An 18,585-nucleotide genomic window follows, 5' to 3' on the forward strand; every position below is an offset into this window, starting at 1 on the left:
CTGTGATGGATGATTCCCATGACTTCAGACCAAGTGGATCATTGCTTTATCCGACAAAAATTCCTATTGTTCCTCTGCTCACTTATCCAGCCTCTATGTGAGAAACTAAAGGGAACACAGCCCAGCTAAGGCCACCTTCTACAGTGCTGGCCATGGCAAGACTGAGATCACACATAAAGCAAGCAGGGCCTGGCTTACTGTGCTGAAGAACAAAACTTAGTTTTCTGTTTACCTTTGTACAGTTGTGGGAACAATGCAAGCCTTTTCATAGGACAGGATTATTGTGCCAAGAATTTTATATTTTTGATAAATATTTGTATTCTGTAAGTCAGGTGCTAGAATAAATATTTGCAAAACAAAACAAAGCAAAGCAACCCTACAAAAACAAACACAGCATTCACTACAGGGGGAATCAGAAGCCGCATATGCAGTGAAGAGTGGGAGGGTGGGTGTGAGGGCCTCTTGGCTTTTGGAGAGCCAGGTTTGTGATGGCAGGGCAGTGATAAATGACAGGATTCTTTACAGCATTTGAAAGGAAAGGGAAAAGAAGGGCGAAGGGAAAATTCAAGCAGCCTCCTTTCACAAGAAGTAGACTCCCACCCAGCACTGCCACGGCATCCAGAAACACAGTAGAACTGGACAGCCTTCCTATCATCCAAGGAAACAGCTTGGCATCGTTGGGATCTTTTTTTCTCCAAGTTCACTCCTGTCCTCACCTAATGAAGAGCAGCCTGGCTGACTGCCAAACTACAGAGTTTGAGAATAAGAAGCACACAGAGACCTGATGGCAGGGCTGCTTCTGCAGGATGTGCAAGCAGTCTGAGATCCACTGGGATCTCGAATGTGGTGCTGCTTTGACAGCTGGAAGAGTGAAGGGGTTGAGCTGTAGCCAGATGAGTGGGAATACAGATGGGGGCTCAACTCAGGGAGAGTATGCTTACACTAGGAAGCCTTCCAAGCAACAGCAGCCAGGAAGGAGTCACTCTTGGACCTTTCCCAGACTACCATCCCTCTCCTTGAAACACTGTTTCTGCTGGGCTTGGTGGTGCACATTTGCAACCCCAGCACTCCTGAAGCTGAGGCAGGAGAATTGCTATTAGTATGAGGCCAGCTGGGGTTACCCAGCAAAACTGTCTCAGAAACACTAAACAAATTTCCCCAAATACTCCCCAGCAACCTACTGTATTCTGAGTTCCACACCAATCTGTGAACTGTGTAAAGGAAGGAACAGTTCCATGCAAAAAACCGAAAAAATGGCAATGCCTTTTAAAATCCTACCACCCAGCATCACCAGCATTCTGGTGTGCTTTTGTTCTAACCATATTTTAATAACGTTGTGTAAAATCCTTTACAAATAATATTTTCACTTTATGTAATAGTTATTTCATACAATCTAGATATAAGAAAAAGTTTATCAAAGCCTTTCCCATGTGTCCATGTTCACAGTTTTGTTAGGAAGGTGGACGAGGGATCACTTTGGTTGGATAATCTAGAAGAGTTTATATTTTAAGAAAATATTTTTAGATTATTTATGCGAATGTTTTGCCTGTTTGCATGGATGTGTGTCTCATGCATGCCTGGTGCTTGTAGAACTCAGAAGAGGGCATTGGATTCCCTGGAACTGGAGTTACAGATGGTTGTGAGCCCTTAAGTGTGTGCTGCAAACCAAACCTGGGTCCTCTACAAGAACAAGACATGCTCTTAGCCACTGAGCCACCTCTCTAGCCCCATGAGCGGCTTTTTAAGTGGGATCTTAAAGAACAGTAAGATTTTTGAGAGGCACAGATTTAAAAAAAACAACCAAACAAACCATACGCTGTTTTTAAAACAAAGTCTCACGAGGCTCAGGCTGGTCTTGAACTTGTTATGTAGCCAAAGATGATGACCTTGAACTCCTGATCCTTCTGCCTCTATCTCTGAAGTGCTGGGATTACAGGTGTGTGACACCCACTCTTGGCCTAAATAAGACATATTTTTAAAGTGGAAGGCACAGAGAGAATAAAGGGGTGAAGGTATGTAGAGCTAAGTGAATACCCTTTTACTTCTGAGCCACATTCCTGCCTCAATTTTCTTAACAAAGGGGGAACTTGGATTGGGTTCAGAGACACAAGCCTGTATTCCCCAAAGCCAAGGAAGATGAGGCAAGAGGTTCATGAGTTGGATGCCTCCTTGAATTACATAGTGAGACTCAGGGATAGGGGTAACTGGGAAGAGAGGAAGAGGCAGATTTACAGAGAGGCTGGGGGCCGGGGAGCTGCAAGAAATCAATAGAGTCGGGGAAGGACAGCAGAGTAACCCTGAATGACCAGTTCAGGTTAGCCAGCAGGACTCAACAGTAGGGCAAGTAAATAGAAGACTCACACTATCTTCTCAAGGAGACCCTGGGGAGGGCACCATCTCAACATGAGATGGTGGGGAAGTAAGGGCAACTCACAGGCTGAAAGTCAGGCAGAAGTTGGAATACTAACAAGAGTCAGTATCAGACCTTTGTGACTGGGTGGGTACGGTCATAGAAGGACCTATAAAGAGATCAGCTGGGTGAGGTGAGATGGGAGAAGAAATGTTTGGAATGAATAATAAATAGTATGGCTAAGCCTGGAGGTATTTTCTGGAGGGAGAAACAATGAGGAAATGGGGGCCTAAAATACATGATATATTTCAATATGTATGCAGAGAGGCACTACTTCATCTAGAAACAAAAGCACAAATAACATGTTAGCTGATTGAAATAAGCATTGAGAGTTTGATTTGGGTAATTTGTTGTAATTTCTGAACCAAACAGAACTTGGAAACAGTCTGGAAATATAGCAGCCTTAGACATAACTGACAGTCGGGTAGTCGATGAGCAGGGGTCTGTAACAGGAAGGGTTGGCTGGCAGCCACCTGGCAGTCATCTCACTGTGCATGGGAAGGAATGGCTCAGATTAATGAAGCAGCTTAAATTACCCCAAAGGCACTTAGGTTACAAATTCTGGAGTAGGTGGAGTATGGCCACAGAAAAAGGGAGCCTCCCACAGAAAATGTACAAAGAACCCTGTAAAGAATATCAGAACACAGAGACTATTTACATCATCAAGAAGTTTACCTTTCTTTCTCAACCTCTTATAAAACAGAAACAGTGCATGGCACATGTCAAAACTAGTAGCTATAAACTCTCAAGTGCATAAACAAGCCTTTGAATTTTTAATTATGCAATATACTGGAATGTTAATAAGCAAGAAAGCGAAGTGGTTTTTTTTAAACCTATAGAATTAAGAGTTAATCACTTGTACACTGAAACTTAATGATGTATGATGATTTGAGAAGATGCCAGGCCTTAAAGTTAAAAGCTGCTGCTATGTCTTCCACTTAAAACTCTAGGTAATGTAAGTATTTTGCACTTGGAGCAAAGGGAGAGAGGGTAACTCCACAATTAACACAAGGGGGGTAAAAAAGTCAAACAATTACCTCTGGATTCATGATCCCTTCTTTTTTAAAACAGCTGTGAAACATGTCCATGGAAAAGACTTCACTCCAAAGATATCCATAATATTGGCCATCATAGCCTCCTGCCAAATGTCCAAAAGTAGCTGGCATATTTGTGCCTTAAAAAAAAGATACATTTCAATCAGTATGATGGCAGATGCTAATTAATCAGGTTATGAGCTAGGTAGCTCGCCTTTGGGGAGCCCAGCTGTGAGGAGAGAGTGAATGATAGCATCTCACTGGGTAGTGTGTACCTGTGGCTGAGATGTTTATGAGCACTTCTCCTATCAGTAGTTCAGGCCCAGCTCTGGAATGCCTAACAACAGTTTCTGAAGCTTTGTCCACACCCTAGCTCAAAGGGGAAAGTCAGACCTTAGATGCCAATGTGCCTTTAAATACTCTACCGATAACCCTACTTTTTGGCTCAAGCCACCCACCCCCTCACCCCTTCCACCCTGCAGACCAGGATCTGGGAATCAAGCCCAGCCTAGCACAGGCTATAGAAGCCCACTAATGCTTAAACCCTACATACTTCTTAATATCTAAGATGTTTCTAAATAAAATGACATTTGTGTAGGTTGATAACTTCTGAAAATGAAAAGCTTGTTGAAAAGATTTACCAAGTGAGTCTACACAGGGCTGCCCTAAGCAGAGTTTTGTCAAAGAGATACAACGTTGCTCCTTGGTTTACAAGTAACAGATCAGGAAGTGAGGCTTGGATGATTCACTGACCCCTCTTGTCTTATTATCCTCCATAACTGTGTCTGATTCATTTTAGTAACAATTTCCTTGGTGAAAATGTTCACTTTGCATACAAATGAGGTGGCTTAAAGATACGCATGTAAGCTTAGACTCATATTCTAACAAACACGGTAAACATCAGGTTAGAAACTACCAGTCAAAAGCTTGAACTGGCATCAAAATCAGAAGTGAAGGGGTTCCTGCTTCTCCTTGAAATGCCTTCTGCCAACTGGTCTTACTGAAAACCATAGGGAAGTCTTGGTGCACACAGGGAGGGAGGGGACAGGCAGGTGCTGCCAAACGGGAATGGCTGTGCTCTGGGGCGGAGGCCAATTGCTCACGCCTGATTACACTGAAATGCGGTGACTCTGGAGACACCTCTCCTTCAAGCACATTTGGACAGGACTACTCCTAAGGCAGAGTGCTTATCTGAAAGCCATGGTCTCATTACAGAGAGCAGAAAGGAATGAGAGGAGGTTTGAGGAACTCCACCCGCCTGGAAGGGTTCACAAGAAAAATGAACTCAGGTGCTGATGCTTCATACCTGGTGTAGCTGCAACTCCTAAAATTTCTGTGCAGTATTTAGCGTATTCACTCGCAGCATCCAGCGACGCATTGGTATGGAGAGACTGATCAACTTTGCTCAAAACAATTTGGCGAAGCGTCAGGAGACCTAATAAGGTTAAGAGTGTTTGAACAATGTGTTGGGGAGAGAACTATGTGTTCTAACACCACAGGTCAGAGATTTGAAAACTGATTCCAGACGCACTCATCACAAAAGGGCAGCAAGGTGAAATGGCATCCCGACCATATAAGACTAGAGGAGACTTTTCCCTTAGACATAGTCCCAGGAGTCTGTCTCCATTCCAACACACTCCAGTGTTCCTCCCTCCATGCACCAGCACTCCTGGGGTATGTTACTAAAATAAGCCTGACAGAAGGAGCAGCTAGGAGCTGTGCATCAAACAACTCCTGCCTAAAAGCTTTCCTACTGTACAATGTTGAGCCATACCTGTGTTGACCAGTCTGGAAGCAACCAGCTTCTCAAGCAGGTCATCTGAGATAGCACTTCCATCTTTATAATGTTTTGACAGTTTCCGCAGCGATTCAGTGTCCCACACCCAATTCTCCAGCATTTGTGATGGTACCTCTACAAAGTCAGTTTCTACATTTGTTCCACTAAATCGTGCAAAGTCAGTCTAGAAAGCAAACATAAAAGTATTTTTAAAAACACTGAGTAAAACTATACATGCAACGAATTATAACTGAGACCCACCAAAACTTAAGGCAGAATCAGAACAAAGCCCTAGAGTTGTATGTAGATCAGTGGCAGAGGGTTGTCTACCATGTGTGAGGATGTGAGGTTGACCCCAGCTGGGGGTTGGGGGAGAAGGCAAAGGAGTTCCCTAAGATAAACAGTTTCTCCCAATCTCCTCCTCACAGTTGGTTACTCCTGTTTACTCAATACATGCCTTTCTGGGCATTCACCACTGTTGCTCAACTACTCAAGTTTAAATCAGTTAAAGAGTTAAGTCACAACATTCCAGACTGATAGAGGGAGGGAGGGAGGGAGGGAGGGATGTGTGTGTGTGTGTGTGTGTGTGTGTGTGTGTGTGTGTGTGTGTGCGCGTGCGTGCGTGTTTTGTGTTCTAATGTTTATTACATCATTTATCCTAAGACAGCCATGCTGTGGGAAGCCTGAGCTGGACCTTTCAGATCAAGCAGAGAAAGGAAGCCAGTGGCCTGGAAAGTACACCTGCAAATGAGTTGCAAGTGGGTGAGTCAGTTCGAATGGAAAGGAAGCACAACACTGAAACTTCAGAACCTCTGTGATGGAAGGGATTCATTCAGGAGGCCTGGGCTGAGAGTTCTAAAACCCAGGTTTCAAAAAATTTCCAGTCAGACGCAAAAGCTTCCAAGAGAAAGACAGCAATTCCTCACAATAGGCTAGTGGCTTTGCTTTCTTTCTTTCTTTTTTTTTTTCAGGCTAATGTTTTTTAATCACCACACCATACGTAGAACAAACCGTTAGCAACAGAGAAGAGTTAGAGCTAACACCACAGGGTAATATTTGGGTGGGGTCCTCCGGTCTCCCTGTGTCTCAGTCCTCACACCCCAGCACTCTCCCAGGCTTTATCACCCCAGGCTCCACATGGAGGGGACAGGCAGAGGACTTAGCCACGGAGAAGGCAGCAGATGGGGTGCCGAATCAGCAGACTCTAACCATTCTGCTTTTGGCCCAGGGCACAGGCACAGATGTCAAAATGACGGCACATTCTGCCTATGCAAAAATATGCTTTGCTTGACTTCACATTATAATTGTGCTGATTCTAGATAGGGAGAGCTGCAAGACAGGAGGTCTAAGGGAAACACTTCAGTAGGCACTGGAATTAGGGTATCTTTGTTGAGGACATCCTCTCTCCCCAAATTTGTACAAGGAAAGAGGCAAAGATTCCTAGAAACAGAATATTTTTAGTATAAAAATATATAATACTTTTATTTATATATAAAACCTCCATTTCCCTCCACTCATTTTCTTTCTTTTTTTTTAATTTAAATTAGAAACAAGCTTGTTTTACATGTCAATCCCGGTTCCCTCTCCCTCTCCTCCCCTGCCCTCCATCGACCCCCTATCCCACCCTCTTTCTGATCCCCAGGGAGGGTGAGGTGTTCTATCAGGGATCTTCAAAGTCTGTCACATCATTTGGAGCAGGGCCTAGGCCCTCCCCCGTGTGTCTAGGCTGAGAGAGTATCCCTCTATGGGGAATGGGTTCCCAAAGTCCATTCGTATACTAGGGATAAATACTGATCCACTACCAGAGGCCCCATAGATTGCCCATGCCTCCTAACTGATACCCACATTCAGGGGGCCTGGTTCTGTCCTACTCTGGTTTTTCAGCTATCAGTCTGGGGTCCATGAGCTCCCCCTTGTTCAGGTCAGCTATTTCTGTGGGTTTCTCCAGCCTGGTCTTGATCCCTTTGCTTATCACTCCTCCCTCTTGGCTCAGTGTTTAGCTGTGGGTGTCTGCTTCTGCTTCCATCATCTACTGGGTGAAGGCTCTATGATGGCATTTCAGGTAGTTATCAATCTCATTATAGGGGAAGGGCATTTAAGGTAGCCTTTCCACTATTGCTTAGATTGTTAGTTGGGGGTCATCTTTGTAGATCTCTGGACATTTCCCTAGTGCCAGATTTCTCTTTAAACCTATAGTGGCTCCCTCTATTATGGTGTCTCTTTTCTTGCTCTCCTCTATTCTTCCCCTGACTCAATCTTACTACTCCCTCATGTGCTCCTCTCCCCTTATCTTTCTCCTAACTCCCTCTACACTCCCCCCCATGTTCCCAATTAGCTCAGGAGATCTTGTCCCTTTCCCCTTCTTCAGGGGACAATGTATGTCTCTCTTGGGGTCCTCCTTGAGAAACAGAATATTTTGCCTCATTCTGAAATGTAACATTTTGAGATTACATTCACATTATGGGTAAAACAATGTAACTGAGTATTTTAACAGCCAGTACCCAGAGGCTTTCCTGAGCCAGTCATTATGTCCGGCTCTTACATGAACAACATGATTTAAATCAAGAAGCTCAGGATATAGTTCAGTTGGTAAAATTTCTACTGCATAAACATGAGGACCTAAATTTGATCGCCTGCATGGCCAGCATTGATAAACAGGCAGGTGTGGTGGCATGCACACTTGGGATCCCAGCACTTGGGAGGTGGAAAGAGAGGAGTCTTGCTAGTCAGCTAGCCTAACCTAATTAGAGTGTCTCAGGTATTAGTGAGAAACTGTCTCAAAAAAGATGGACAACTACTGAGGAACAGTACCAAAGGTTGACCTCTGGCTTCTACACCTAGGTGTACAAATTACATTTGGACACACATGAACATGCACACGTGCCTCCCCCAACATGTCCCAACATTATTGTGTGATCTAAGTTCTATTACTTCTATTGGTGAGATAAGGAATCTGAAGCATAGACAGATAAAACAGCAGAAGTAGGATTCTTCACTAGATGGTCCGAGTCCATAACTTAAAATCTTAACAAGAATGCTCTAGCCTAGGGGGCTGGAGAGATGGCTCAGAGGTTAAGAGCACTGCTGCTCTTCCAGAGGTCCCGAGTTCAATTCCTAGCAACCACATGGTGGTTTACAACCATCTGTTATGAGATCTGGTGCGCTCTTCTGGTGTGCAGATATACATGGAAGCAGAATGTTGCATAAATAAATAAATAAATAAATAAATAAAATCTTTAAAAAAAAGAATGCTCTAGCCTAGTGCATCTTTATTGTACAGAAAGAGAAAAGGGTTATATTATGATATTTAAAAAAGTATCCAAATCTTTTAAAGGGGGAACTTAAAAAAACAAAATAAAGGTCCTTTACCAAATTTCTCCTTTATGTGAAGAATTAAAGTGCCATTTGAGTATGTTCCCGGAGAAAAGAGACTGGGAAGACCTCTTAAAGACTGAATAGGAGGCTGAGGTACACAAGATAAAGCTTTGCAACTATCTCTCCTGAATCAGAGATGCTAACTTCATGGATTATAAACCATAGCTTTTAAGGAGATACTAACAAGGGAAAATCATGCCATCAGCTACCACATACAGGACAAAATTAGAAGCTTTGTAAATCTCACTTATATGAAGATTTCTAAATCAGTGTTTGCAGATGCATACATGCATGCATCACACACACACACAGTCTGGGGGAAAGGTCTGCACGAAGACAGACAGACAGACAGACAGACAGACACACACACACACACACACACACACACACACACACACACACACACACGGAAGGGTCTGCTCAATATCCAGGAAAAACAAAACAAAACAAAAAACAAAAAAAACAAACAAACCATGAACAGATGAGTAACTCATGAGTTACAGCTAAAACTGGACCAATAAGAATCAGCACAGTTATGTCACCAGAGTGGACAAAAGAGGGCTTATTCTACCCGAGGCTGCTGTAGTGGGGCAGAGCACTGCCAGTGAATGAACAGATCAACAATGTTCCCTAAAGAACAAAATGAAATGTTTGCAAGGAAGGAGTAAAAGCTAAAAATAGCTTGCCTGCTTACCAGTTTCCCAGAAGTTATCATACTGTGTCTCTGTGAGTGCTTTGGGCAACATCATTTGAATATCTTCTCACACAAGGACAAAAAAAGCTGACAAAATTAAAAAGCTCAATTTCCAAGAAATAACTAAACTTCCAAGCCAAAGGACCCCACAGTCAGCATACAGAGGGAAATGAAAACTCTGGCTGTGCACAGTGATGGGGCCTTGTGTGCAGCACTCAACTATACCACTTCCCAGGCTTTTACTATGGAATCCTAAAGTAATTCTGTATGGAATAATCTTTCTGTACACTGTGAAGATGTGTCACCCCTATTGGTTTAACAAAAAGCTGAATGGCCAATAGCTAGGCAGGAGTTTTGGGGCAGAGAGAACACTGGGAAGAAGGGTGGAGTTGCAGGTCTGATGTAGAGGAAGCAAGACATGCAGGACAAGCAGTAAAAGCCATGAGCCATGTGACAGCATGTAGATGAATAGAAATAGGTTAATTTAAGTTAAAAGAGCTAGTTAGAACCAAGCCTAAGCTATCAGCCAGGCTTTCATAATTATTAAGAAGTCTCCATGTCATTATTGGGGAGATGATGGTCCCAACAAAAAGGCCTGACTACCATTTTCCACACAGTCCTCAGTGTGATCAATTTGGAGATGTTGAAAATAACGGTTTGGGAACATAAAGCTAGAGATGCTCATTTATCTCCCAGATAAAACTAAGTGTTATGACACCCCAGAAAAACAATTCAATGGACAAATTGGACCACGCTTGTTGCAGAAAATGTTTTGACCATAAGAGCCTAAAAAACAAGGTTAGCTTAGATTTCTGTTTGGATAGAGATTTTTGAGAGGAATAGAGTTACCTCAATAAGAGATTTTTTCTTTACTTTTTTTTTTTTTTAGAAAAGATTTATTTTACATGTGTGGATGTTCTGCCTGCACACATGAACATGCACTACATGGAGGCTAGAAGAGAGTGGTTGGATCTCATGGAACTGGAGCTACAGATGATTGTGAACTGCTACATGGATGCTGGGAACTGAACATGGATCTTTTACAGGAGCAGCATTTTTTTTTTTTTTTTTAAATCAGTGAACCATCTCTCCAGCCCTAAACATGAATCTTTGTTTTACTATCGTCCAAATGTCTAAAACATATTCCATTTCAGATGACATAGAGATTGCCTTGTTTTTTTGAAACAGGGTTTGTGTAGCCTTGGCTGTCCTGGAACTCACTCTGTAGATTAGGCCGGCCTCAAACTCACAGAGATCCTCTGCCTCCTGAGTGCTGGGACTAAGAGCATGAACCACCACTGCTTGGTAAGATTAACTTTTAAAATTAAACACTACAATAAAATGACCACAAACTTAACTAAATTTGCCATGTGAACCTTTACAACATTTAAAGGCCAAAGTATTATGGGTTATTATTATCTAACTAAGAGACCAGCTCCTTTTATTGGTTACAACTCAGATCATTTTTATGATTACAAATTCCAAGCCAAAGAGAAGGCAAATGGAACCAGTAAGTGCAGTGTGGCCAGGGAAAATGACAGGCCTCAGGTGAGGTGATTTTGGCTGACCCAAGTGACACACTATGGATTTAATAGCATGTAGTCTATATCCTAATCTTTCTGATCTACCTTTTGTCTACAGGTAATGAAGAAGTTTATGTAACAAGGCATTAAAAAACAAGTGGCCACTATCTATTAGACTTTACTGTTACTAGATGGCTAAGAGGTCACAGTTTTATCTTCCCACATAACTAGCCATCACTGGAAAAAATAACAGAAACAAAGAAGAAATGAGTCACAGTTCATCTTTTGTTAATATTCACAGCTCTCCTGCCCTTCAATAGGTCAGCGTTGTACCGTCATCTAAGGATGTAGGGAAAAAAAAAACCCATAAATTAAATTCATGGGCTTGCCTTCAAGCTGCCTATAGTGGCTTAACTAGGCACTTATTTGAACTGCTCCTTTTTAGATGAAAACAAATAAACATTCCACTTAAACTCAAATGCTGAGGTCAGTGAGTGAGTTTGCTCACCATCCTATGACCCCAACCTAGCACGTGCCCAGAGGGTGCAGAGCCCAAGTCTGTACTAAGGTGTAAGAAAACATTGTGTGGAGAATCTAATTCAAAGACAGTTTTCTGTTCTACCTGACCTAACTTCCAGCCTAAGCTTGTCTCTCTATGTTCTTTGAACACTTAACATTTTATTTGTCTCACTTCTCTTGACAGTATTAGGCTTTCAATTTTTAGATTCTTGTCTTTCATATCCTTGAACTAAATCTTAAAAAACTCAAGATACTTGCTGGGCCTTGGTAGTAATCCTAGCACTTGGAAGACAGAGGCAGGCAGATCTCTATGAGTTCAAGGCCTGCCTGGTCTACAAAGCGAGGTCCAGGTCTTGAAAAAGCAAAAGCAAAAACAAACAAAAAACAAAAAAACAAAACAAAAAAAAATCAAGATACTCTAACTTCTTATTTTGAATTCTATTCTACTATTCTTTGTATATAACACCCGGGAGGGAGTTAATCAGTAATTCTGCTTTTAAAGGAATCATCTCGACATTCTTCTAAAAACAAACCAAAACCAAAACCAAAACAAATAAACAAACAAACAAACACCTTTAAAAAATAATACCAGTGTTGGAGAGATGGTTCAGTGGCTAAGAGTACTCAACTGTTTTTCCAGAAGACCAGAGTTCAGTTCTTAGTTCCATGTTGAATGGCTCACAACTGCCTTACATAACTCTAGCTCCAAGGGATCTGGTGCCCTCTTCTGGCTTCCACTGGCATCCATAGTCATAAAGACATATAAATGTAATTTTTCAAAAAGCTTAAAAGGCATATATAAAAATTATAGTAAACAAAAGAAATAAGCAAATTTCCAAATAAATATTATAAACATTCACATTTTGGTTTATGATATTAACTAGGACTTGTTCTATGCTAACATATATGTATACACTTGTATACACATTAAAAAACAATAAAAAAGAGAGATCCTGAAAGAAATCATGTCTGATGTCTAAGTCACAAACTCTAAAAGTTCATAGGGAAATATGAAACCAGGCATTCAGGCTTTGCACTGTTTCAGAACAACATCTACTAACTTAGGAGGAAGAAGTCCATCCATCCATGAAGAATTTGTATGTGGGAGAACCAACTCAGAGCACAGCCCCCCGCCCACACACACACACACACACACACACACACACACACACACACACACACACTTCTAGTGCACAGTTCGAGAGCGCTGAGCAGGCAGCAGAGTGGCTGGAGCATGCTGGGCTGCCTTTGGGGGGAAATAATGTACTCATCACCCAAGTGATGTGAACTGTGAGGTGGGAACAGTGTTGGGCTGGCATACACTCAGAAGGTTTGGGCAGCTTTGACTTTTGCTTCTCTTTTGTGTTTTTGAGACAGCAGTAGCTTGTTACACAGCTGGTCACAGACTCACTATATAACCCATGCTGGCTCTAAACTTGTGATCTTTCTGCCTGAGCCTATAGAGTGTGGGGAATACAGTTGCATGGCACCTCAAGTCGAATTTTTCTTCTTAGCCTGCCCAATTCGCACCTGTCTTGAGTCTGGGTTGTTCTGACCAAATATATCCTTGGCTTCCTCCTAGTATTTGTATCTAAAGGTCAGTTATGAGAATAAAATAGTTATGCTTCACTACAATGAATCCTCTACCATCCCAGAGTAATAAGTAGCTCATGCTGTTCTTGCTCCTGGATTCCAACTCTGAAGCAGTCAGTGAGTCTCTGAGTGAGGCAGAAGTCCTGGTTCTGATGCTTCCAGTCACTTCCCATCCACTTTCCCTCACAGCCCTCTGAACTTCAGCAACCATGAGGTTCCTGAATCTAAGCAACAGGAAGCTTCCTCATGGCCCCTCTTGCTTTCCTCCCCATTTCTTCAGTGTTGATTCTAAAAGCATTAAATTATATATAAAGTTATAAAAATACTAAAAATATCAAAGAATAAATAAACTATTCTATTGAAAAATAAAATACTAGCTGGGTGGTGGTGGCGCATGCCTTTAATCCCAGCAATCAAGAGGCAGAGGCAGAGGCAGAGGCAGAGGCAGGTGGATCTCCATGATTTGGAGACCAGGCTGGACTACAGAGTAAGTTCCAGGACAGCCAAGGCTACAAAGAGAAACTGTCTCAAAACCCTCACCAAAAGAGAAAGAAATAAAAACAAATTATTAATACAATACGATCCTTAGATTTTTATGTGCTTTTAAACATATTTAATTTACCCACCATGCCAGTGACACACTTAAGAGAATTGCTATTGTCTCCATTTTCTTTTTGTTTTGTTTTTGAAACAAGGCTGTCCTTGAACACACAGAGATTTGCCTGCCTCTGCCTACTGTCTTGAGTAGGGATTAAAGCATGAACCACTATGCCAGGCTTGTCTCCATTTTATGAATGAAGAAATGAGTGGGTTGAAAAGGCCAAATCATATATTTCTTTTTTCTTTTCTTTTTTTTGATTGGGTGCATTGGATTGAACCTAGCCCTATATATTTTAATTCAATGTCCTGTCATAACACCAGTGTTCCCCTGACAGGATTTGTTTCTCTACAGTGATATGTACTTCAAATACTTAGAAAAGACTAACGCTGTTAGTTTACAGACTATTTCGGGTCGGATCATTTGAAATTTGTCTGACCCTTTCACTTTTGTACATACCTTTCATTTTCAATGAAGGTTTTATTGTGATTCTGATGTTTCCTTAAAATAAGTATCTCCTTACAGTTCAAAACTAATTACTGCTTTTAATGTACAACCAACATGTACATCAGCATGAGTGAAGTCTGGTGAGAAGTATTACTCTTCAGCTCTGCAGAAGTTCAAAAGGCCAGGGCTTACAGAGAGTAAAAACCATGAAACAGGAACAGATACTGGCGAGGCCTCTCCTGATTGCTATCTTCCAAATTACTGACCAGGCAGTGTAAACACAAGAAAACACTGTGAAACTTAAGTCCCTAATGACAACACAGTAAACAGTGAACCAGGGCATCCACATGCCTGAAAACTGGAAGTTCCTGCATACACATTTAAATATTACCATGACAAGTTCCACTGGTCATTCAATCTCCAGGCTGTCACACTGCAGAGCCCAAACAATGAGGTGTCCTATCTTAAAACCAATCTATTGCACATGAATGGAAAATTGAGATGTGAACACAGAAGTTATGAATCTCTTTCAACCACCATCTGTTTGAGATCAGTACAAAAGGTCTCTAAACTTAAAAGCAGCAAATACATAGACATGTGTTTATGAAAGGTGAAAAGGACTGGTCACTGGTTCTAAGCATGAATATCTCATTACTCCAACATTCTAAAATGCTACATGTCATCTGAAATGGTAAGAGTAGACAAACACATTTTTCAAAGGTAACCTTATGAAGCAAAGGACAAGCAAAGGACACGGTCAACACATTACTAACCAAAAGGACAATTCTGCCCATGGATGGTTAGCAAAGGTCTAAGAACTGAGGGTAACTCAGTGCTTTCAGAGAGAAGCAGTAGGCATAGAGAGATGACACATGTCATGGAGAGATGACATGCTGGTTAAGAGCACTGGGTTTCTTTCCAGAGGACCCAGGTTTAATTGCCAGCCCCAACGTGGTGGCTTACAACCATCTGGTTCCAGGGGCTCCAACACCCTCTTCTGGCTTCCTTAGGCACCAGGCACACAAGTGGTAGACAGAATATATATATATATATATATATATATATATATATATATATATATATCCACATATATAAAATACTAGAGTAGATTAAAAAATAGAATAGATAACAAATTGCAGATGTAATATTGAAACAGATGTATTTCCATTATGCATCAGTTTTTAAATGTCACAGAACATCAAGAAAGTATTTTCCAGTGCTAAAGTGACTGCCTCAAAGTGTCAAAAGTAATGCTAAATACTATGAAAAACAGAGTTGTGAGGACCAGAATGAATACAGGGTAAGCATGAGGACTCTGCCTCAAGAGTCTGCATCAGGAAGAATGAAACCCCACTGGAAGACCATTGTTATTTTAATAACTGTGATTAAGAGACTGAATTACTTCTTTGTAAAGTTACCAGATAGTCAACACTGAGCAGTAAGCTGCTTCCTTAGGAAGCTTGTGGTTCATCATCCTTTGGCCGAGAGAGAGAGAGAGAGAGAGAGAGAGAGAGAGAGAGAGAGAGAGAGAGAGAGAGAGAGAGAGAGAGAGAGAGAGGGGGAGGGAGGGAGGGGGAGGAGGGAGGGAGGGAGGGGGGAGGAGGAGTGTGTGTGTGTGTGTGTGTGTGTGTGTGTGTGTGTGTGTGTGTGTGTGTGTGTAGGTGGGGGGGGCGCTCCTGTGAGTTTCTGGAATCCATATTACAATTTTCAGAATGTGAGTCTAAGGACATTTTTCTGGCGGAGTAAAAACAGAGTCTGTTTCTTCAGAGTGGCATGTACTTCAAATATTTAGAAAAGACTAATGTTGTTACTTTTCAAATTACTCAAAATAAATAAACAAGACTGGAGAGATGGCTTGGTGTTTAAAAGCACTGACTGCTCTTCCAAAAGACCCGGGTTCGATTTCCAGCACCCATATGGCAACTCTAGTCCCAGGGGATTTGATGGCCTCTTCTGGCTTTCATGGGCATACAGGCAAAACATCGTACACATAAAAAGCTAAGTGAATGAATGAAAAAAAAAAGACCAACTACCCTAAAGACAAAGTCTTGCTTACCTGCATTCAGAAACACACCTAGAACTTGGCTGATCTAGCAAGTACAAGTACAAGCAGAGCTATCATAATCCAAGAGAGCAGAAGGCCACAGCAAGGACACTGGATACTAATAAAAATTCAGTACTGGCAAACACCCGTGGAACTCCAGTGTTGGGAGAACACACTCTACAATCACCTAAGAAATTTGAGATTATTCTAAAAGGTTTCTCTTCTTTGGGCTGCAATTGGCATTACACATCTGGACAGACTTCTGTTGTATTTCCCTCTGTTTATTTTATTATTATTTATTATTTGTTTTTTGAGACAGGGTTTCCCTCTGTAGCTTTGGGCCCTGTCCTGGAACTCACAGAGATCTACCTGCTTCTGCCTCCCCAGTGCTGGGTTTAAAGGTGTACACCATTACCGCCTGGCTCCCAAGGTCATGAGCTGTAAGAAAATATGCCTACTGTGAACTCTTGATAATCCTCCTGCTTCAGCCACCTGCATGCTGGGATCAAAGGTGTGACCACAACACGTGGCCCTTCCCTCTCTCTCTACCCCCTCTCTTCCTCCTTTCTTTCAAATGAATATATGGAGGCACCAGAATAAGCAGATAATATGTTGAAAGAACTAGTTTTAAATAATTTATCTATTGTTGAATATGTGTGTGTGATGTGTGACCATATGTGTGGCTGAAATTTTAAAAAATGCATTGCTAGGAAGAGGTGGTGCTCACCTTTAATCCAAGCTGGGAGGCAGAGGCAGGTGGATCTCTGTGAGTTCAAGGCTAGTCTGGTCTACAAAGCTACACAGAGAAACCCTGTCTTGAAAAACCAAAAAAAAAAAAAAAAAAAAAAAAAAAAAAAAAAAAAAGAAAGAAAGAAAAAAGAAAAAAAAGAAAAAAAAACCCAAAACATAATAAAACTTAAAACCCCCCAAAAACCAAAACCAAAGATCACTTTTGTGTGCCTAGGAGGACAGACAGCTCAGCTGGTAAAGTTCTGCCTAGATAAGGGTGAGGACTCCAGAATCTACTTTAAAAACAGAGGTAGTGGTGCCTCCTTGCAGGTAGATAGATTCTTGGGAGTTGCTGGCTGGCTTGCCTAACCTAACAAGTGATCCCTAGGTCTCAGTAAGAGACTTTGTTTTCCAAAAACAAGGTGGACAGCTCCTGAAGAACATTACATGCTGACCTCTGGCCTCCACACACATGAACACACACATACTCCACACACATGCATCTGTACACACATAAACACACAATACAACAATCACTTTTCATTTCAATCTACTGCACATATCTGTCTCCTGGAAAAATTCTCTACACAGTCATTTATATTTTGCAATAGGCTCTCCTATAGCCTAAGGTAGCCTTGAACTTGTTATACAGACAAGGCTGGTCTTGAACTGATCTTCCTACCTCTTTCCCAAGTGCTGGGTTACAATTAGCATCCCACCATACCTAGCTCTGCATGGATATATTACTTGTGATTTTAATTTGAGGCTTGAAAAGGGAGGTAGCCCCCAAAAGTAGTAGAAAAGGAATAAAAGTTCAAGGGGGCTAGAAGGCACTGTTTCTCCACAAGCAGATAGTTTACAATCTTTCATCAATGAACTAACCTTCGGTGAAATTGCAGTGTGAGAGGATGTGATAAAGAAAGCCGAGTCTCTACAGGGTTACCACATGTTCAGTGTGTGAAAACAATCAGGCAAAGAGAGAAGCCTAACAGCAGCCAAAGTGTGAGAAACAACTGGAAGAGGCTGGAAGTTTGCCATGAAAACTGCTCACCTGTGCACAAACCTGATGCATGACATGACCGAACTCATGGAAGAAAGTCCGCACTTCATCGTGTCTCAGGAGAGAGGGCCTGCCTGCTACGGGCTGTGAGAAGTTAACCACCAGGGCGGCCACAGACATCATCCGGCTGCCATCAGGGAGAAGGCAGCCTGGCTGGAGACCAAAGCAGGCTGCATGGTTGTATTTTCCTTCCCTGGGAGACAGAAACAAAGGACAGTGAAATGGACACTCTTCTTTAGCAAAAACATGTCATGGCTTCTTCCAGGCATTATGCCATACTCAACTCCAGAAAAGGCTTTCACGTGTTTAGTTCACCTTTTAAAAAACAGGCCACTTCACCCTATGGAAAAAGTAAAATTAAACAGTGACCCAGCCTTCTAGGTTTTTTGTTTGTTTTACCTTAATGTTTAATGTGGTATGTATTATTTCTGTATCAGTTTTTCCCCTGTATTCCCCCTACCCCCAACCAATACCTTTCAAAGAAAAGAAACAATTTTGGTCATTATTTAGATGCATAAAATTGGGCAGGGATTCGCTCCTGTCTTGACTCTATCCTGGACATTCTATGAATTCCAGCTTTTCTGATCCTACCAGAGAACTGCTGTGGAAGGACAATGAACAAACTCACACTGCAGCACAGGTATCTCCAAGGACAGTGGAGAGGAAGTACCCTTCAACCCCCCTTAAGTTAGGGCAGACACTGGACACAATGTCAGTGCTGGAGTAGACAAAATACGGAACAGCAGGGTTGCAGGTAAGGGAAACGCAGCATCATTTGCAGT

The 18,585-nt window shown here is 41.9% G+C and overlaps 1 protein-coding gene across 1 annotated transcript in view; it reads right to left on the reverse strand.

Moving 5' to 3' along the window:
- The window catches only part of Nln (neurolysin), a 109,255-nt gene that overhangs the window by 13,277 nt on the left and 77,393 nt on the right, over positions 1–18,585 (reverse strand). Inside the window, exons 9-12 of the mRNA XM_027401562.2 lie at positions 17,795–17,996; positions 5,219–5,405; positions 4,751–4,879; positions 3,448–3,584 (exon numbers count right to left, since the gene is read on the reverse strand). Of these exons, the coding sequence (XP_027257363.1) occupies positions 3,448–3,584; positions 4,751–4,879; positions 5,219–5,405; positions 17,795–17,996 (655 nt within the window). The remainder of the gene's footprint in view (positions 1–3,447; positions 3,585–4,750; positions 4,880–5,218; positions 5,406–17,794; positions 17,997–18,585) is intronic.

The sequence above is a fragment of the Cricetulus griseus genome, chromosome 2 (genome assembly GCF_003668045.3).
Source record: "Cricetulus griseus strain 17A/GY chromosome 2, alternate assembly CriGri-PICRH-1.0, whole genome shotgun sequence".
Classification (NCBI taxonomy): Eukaryota; Metazoa; Chordata; class Mammalia; order Rodentia; family Cricetidae; genus Cricetulus; species Cricetulus griseus.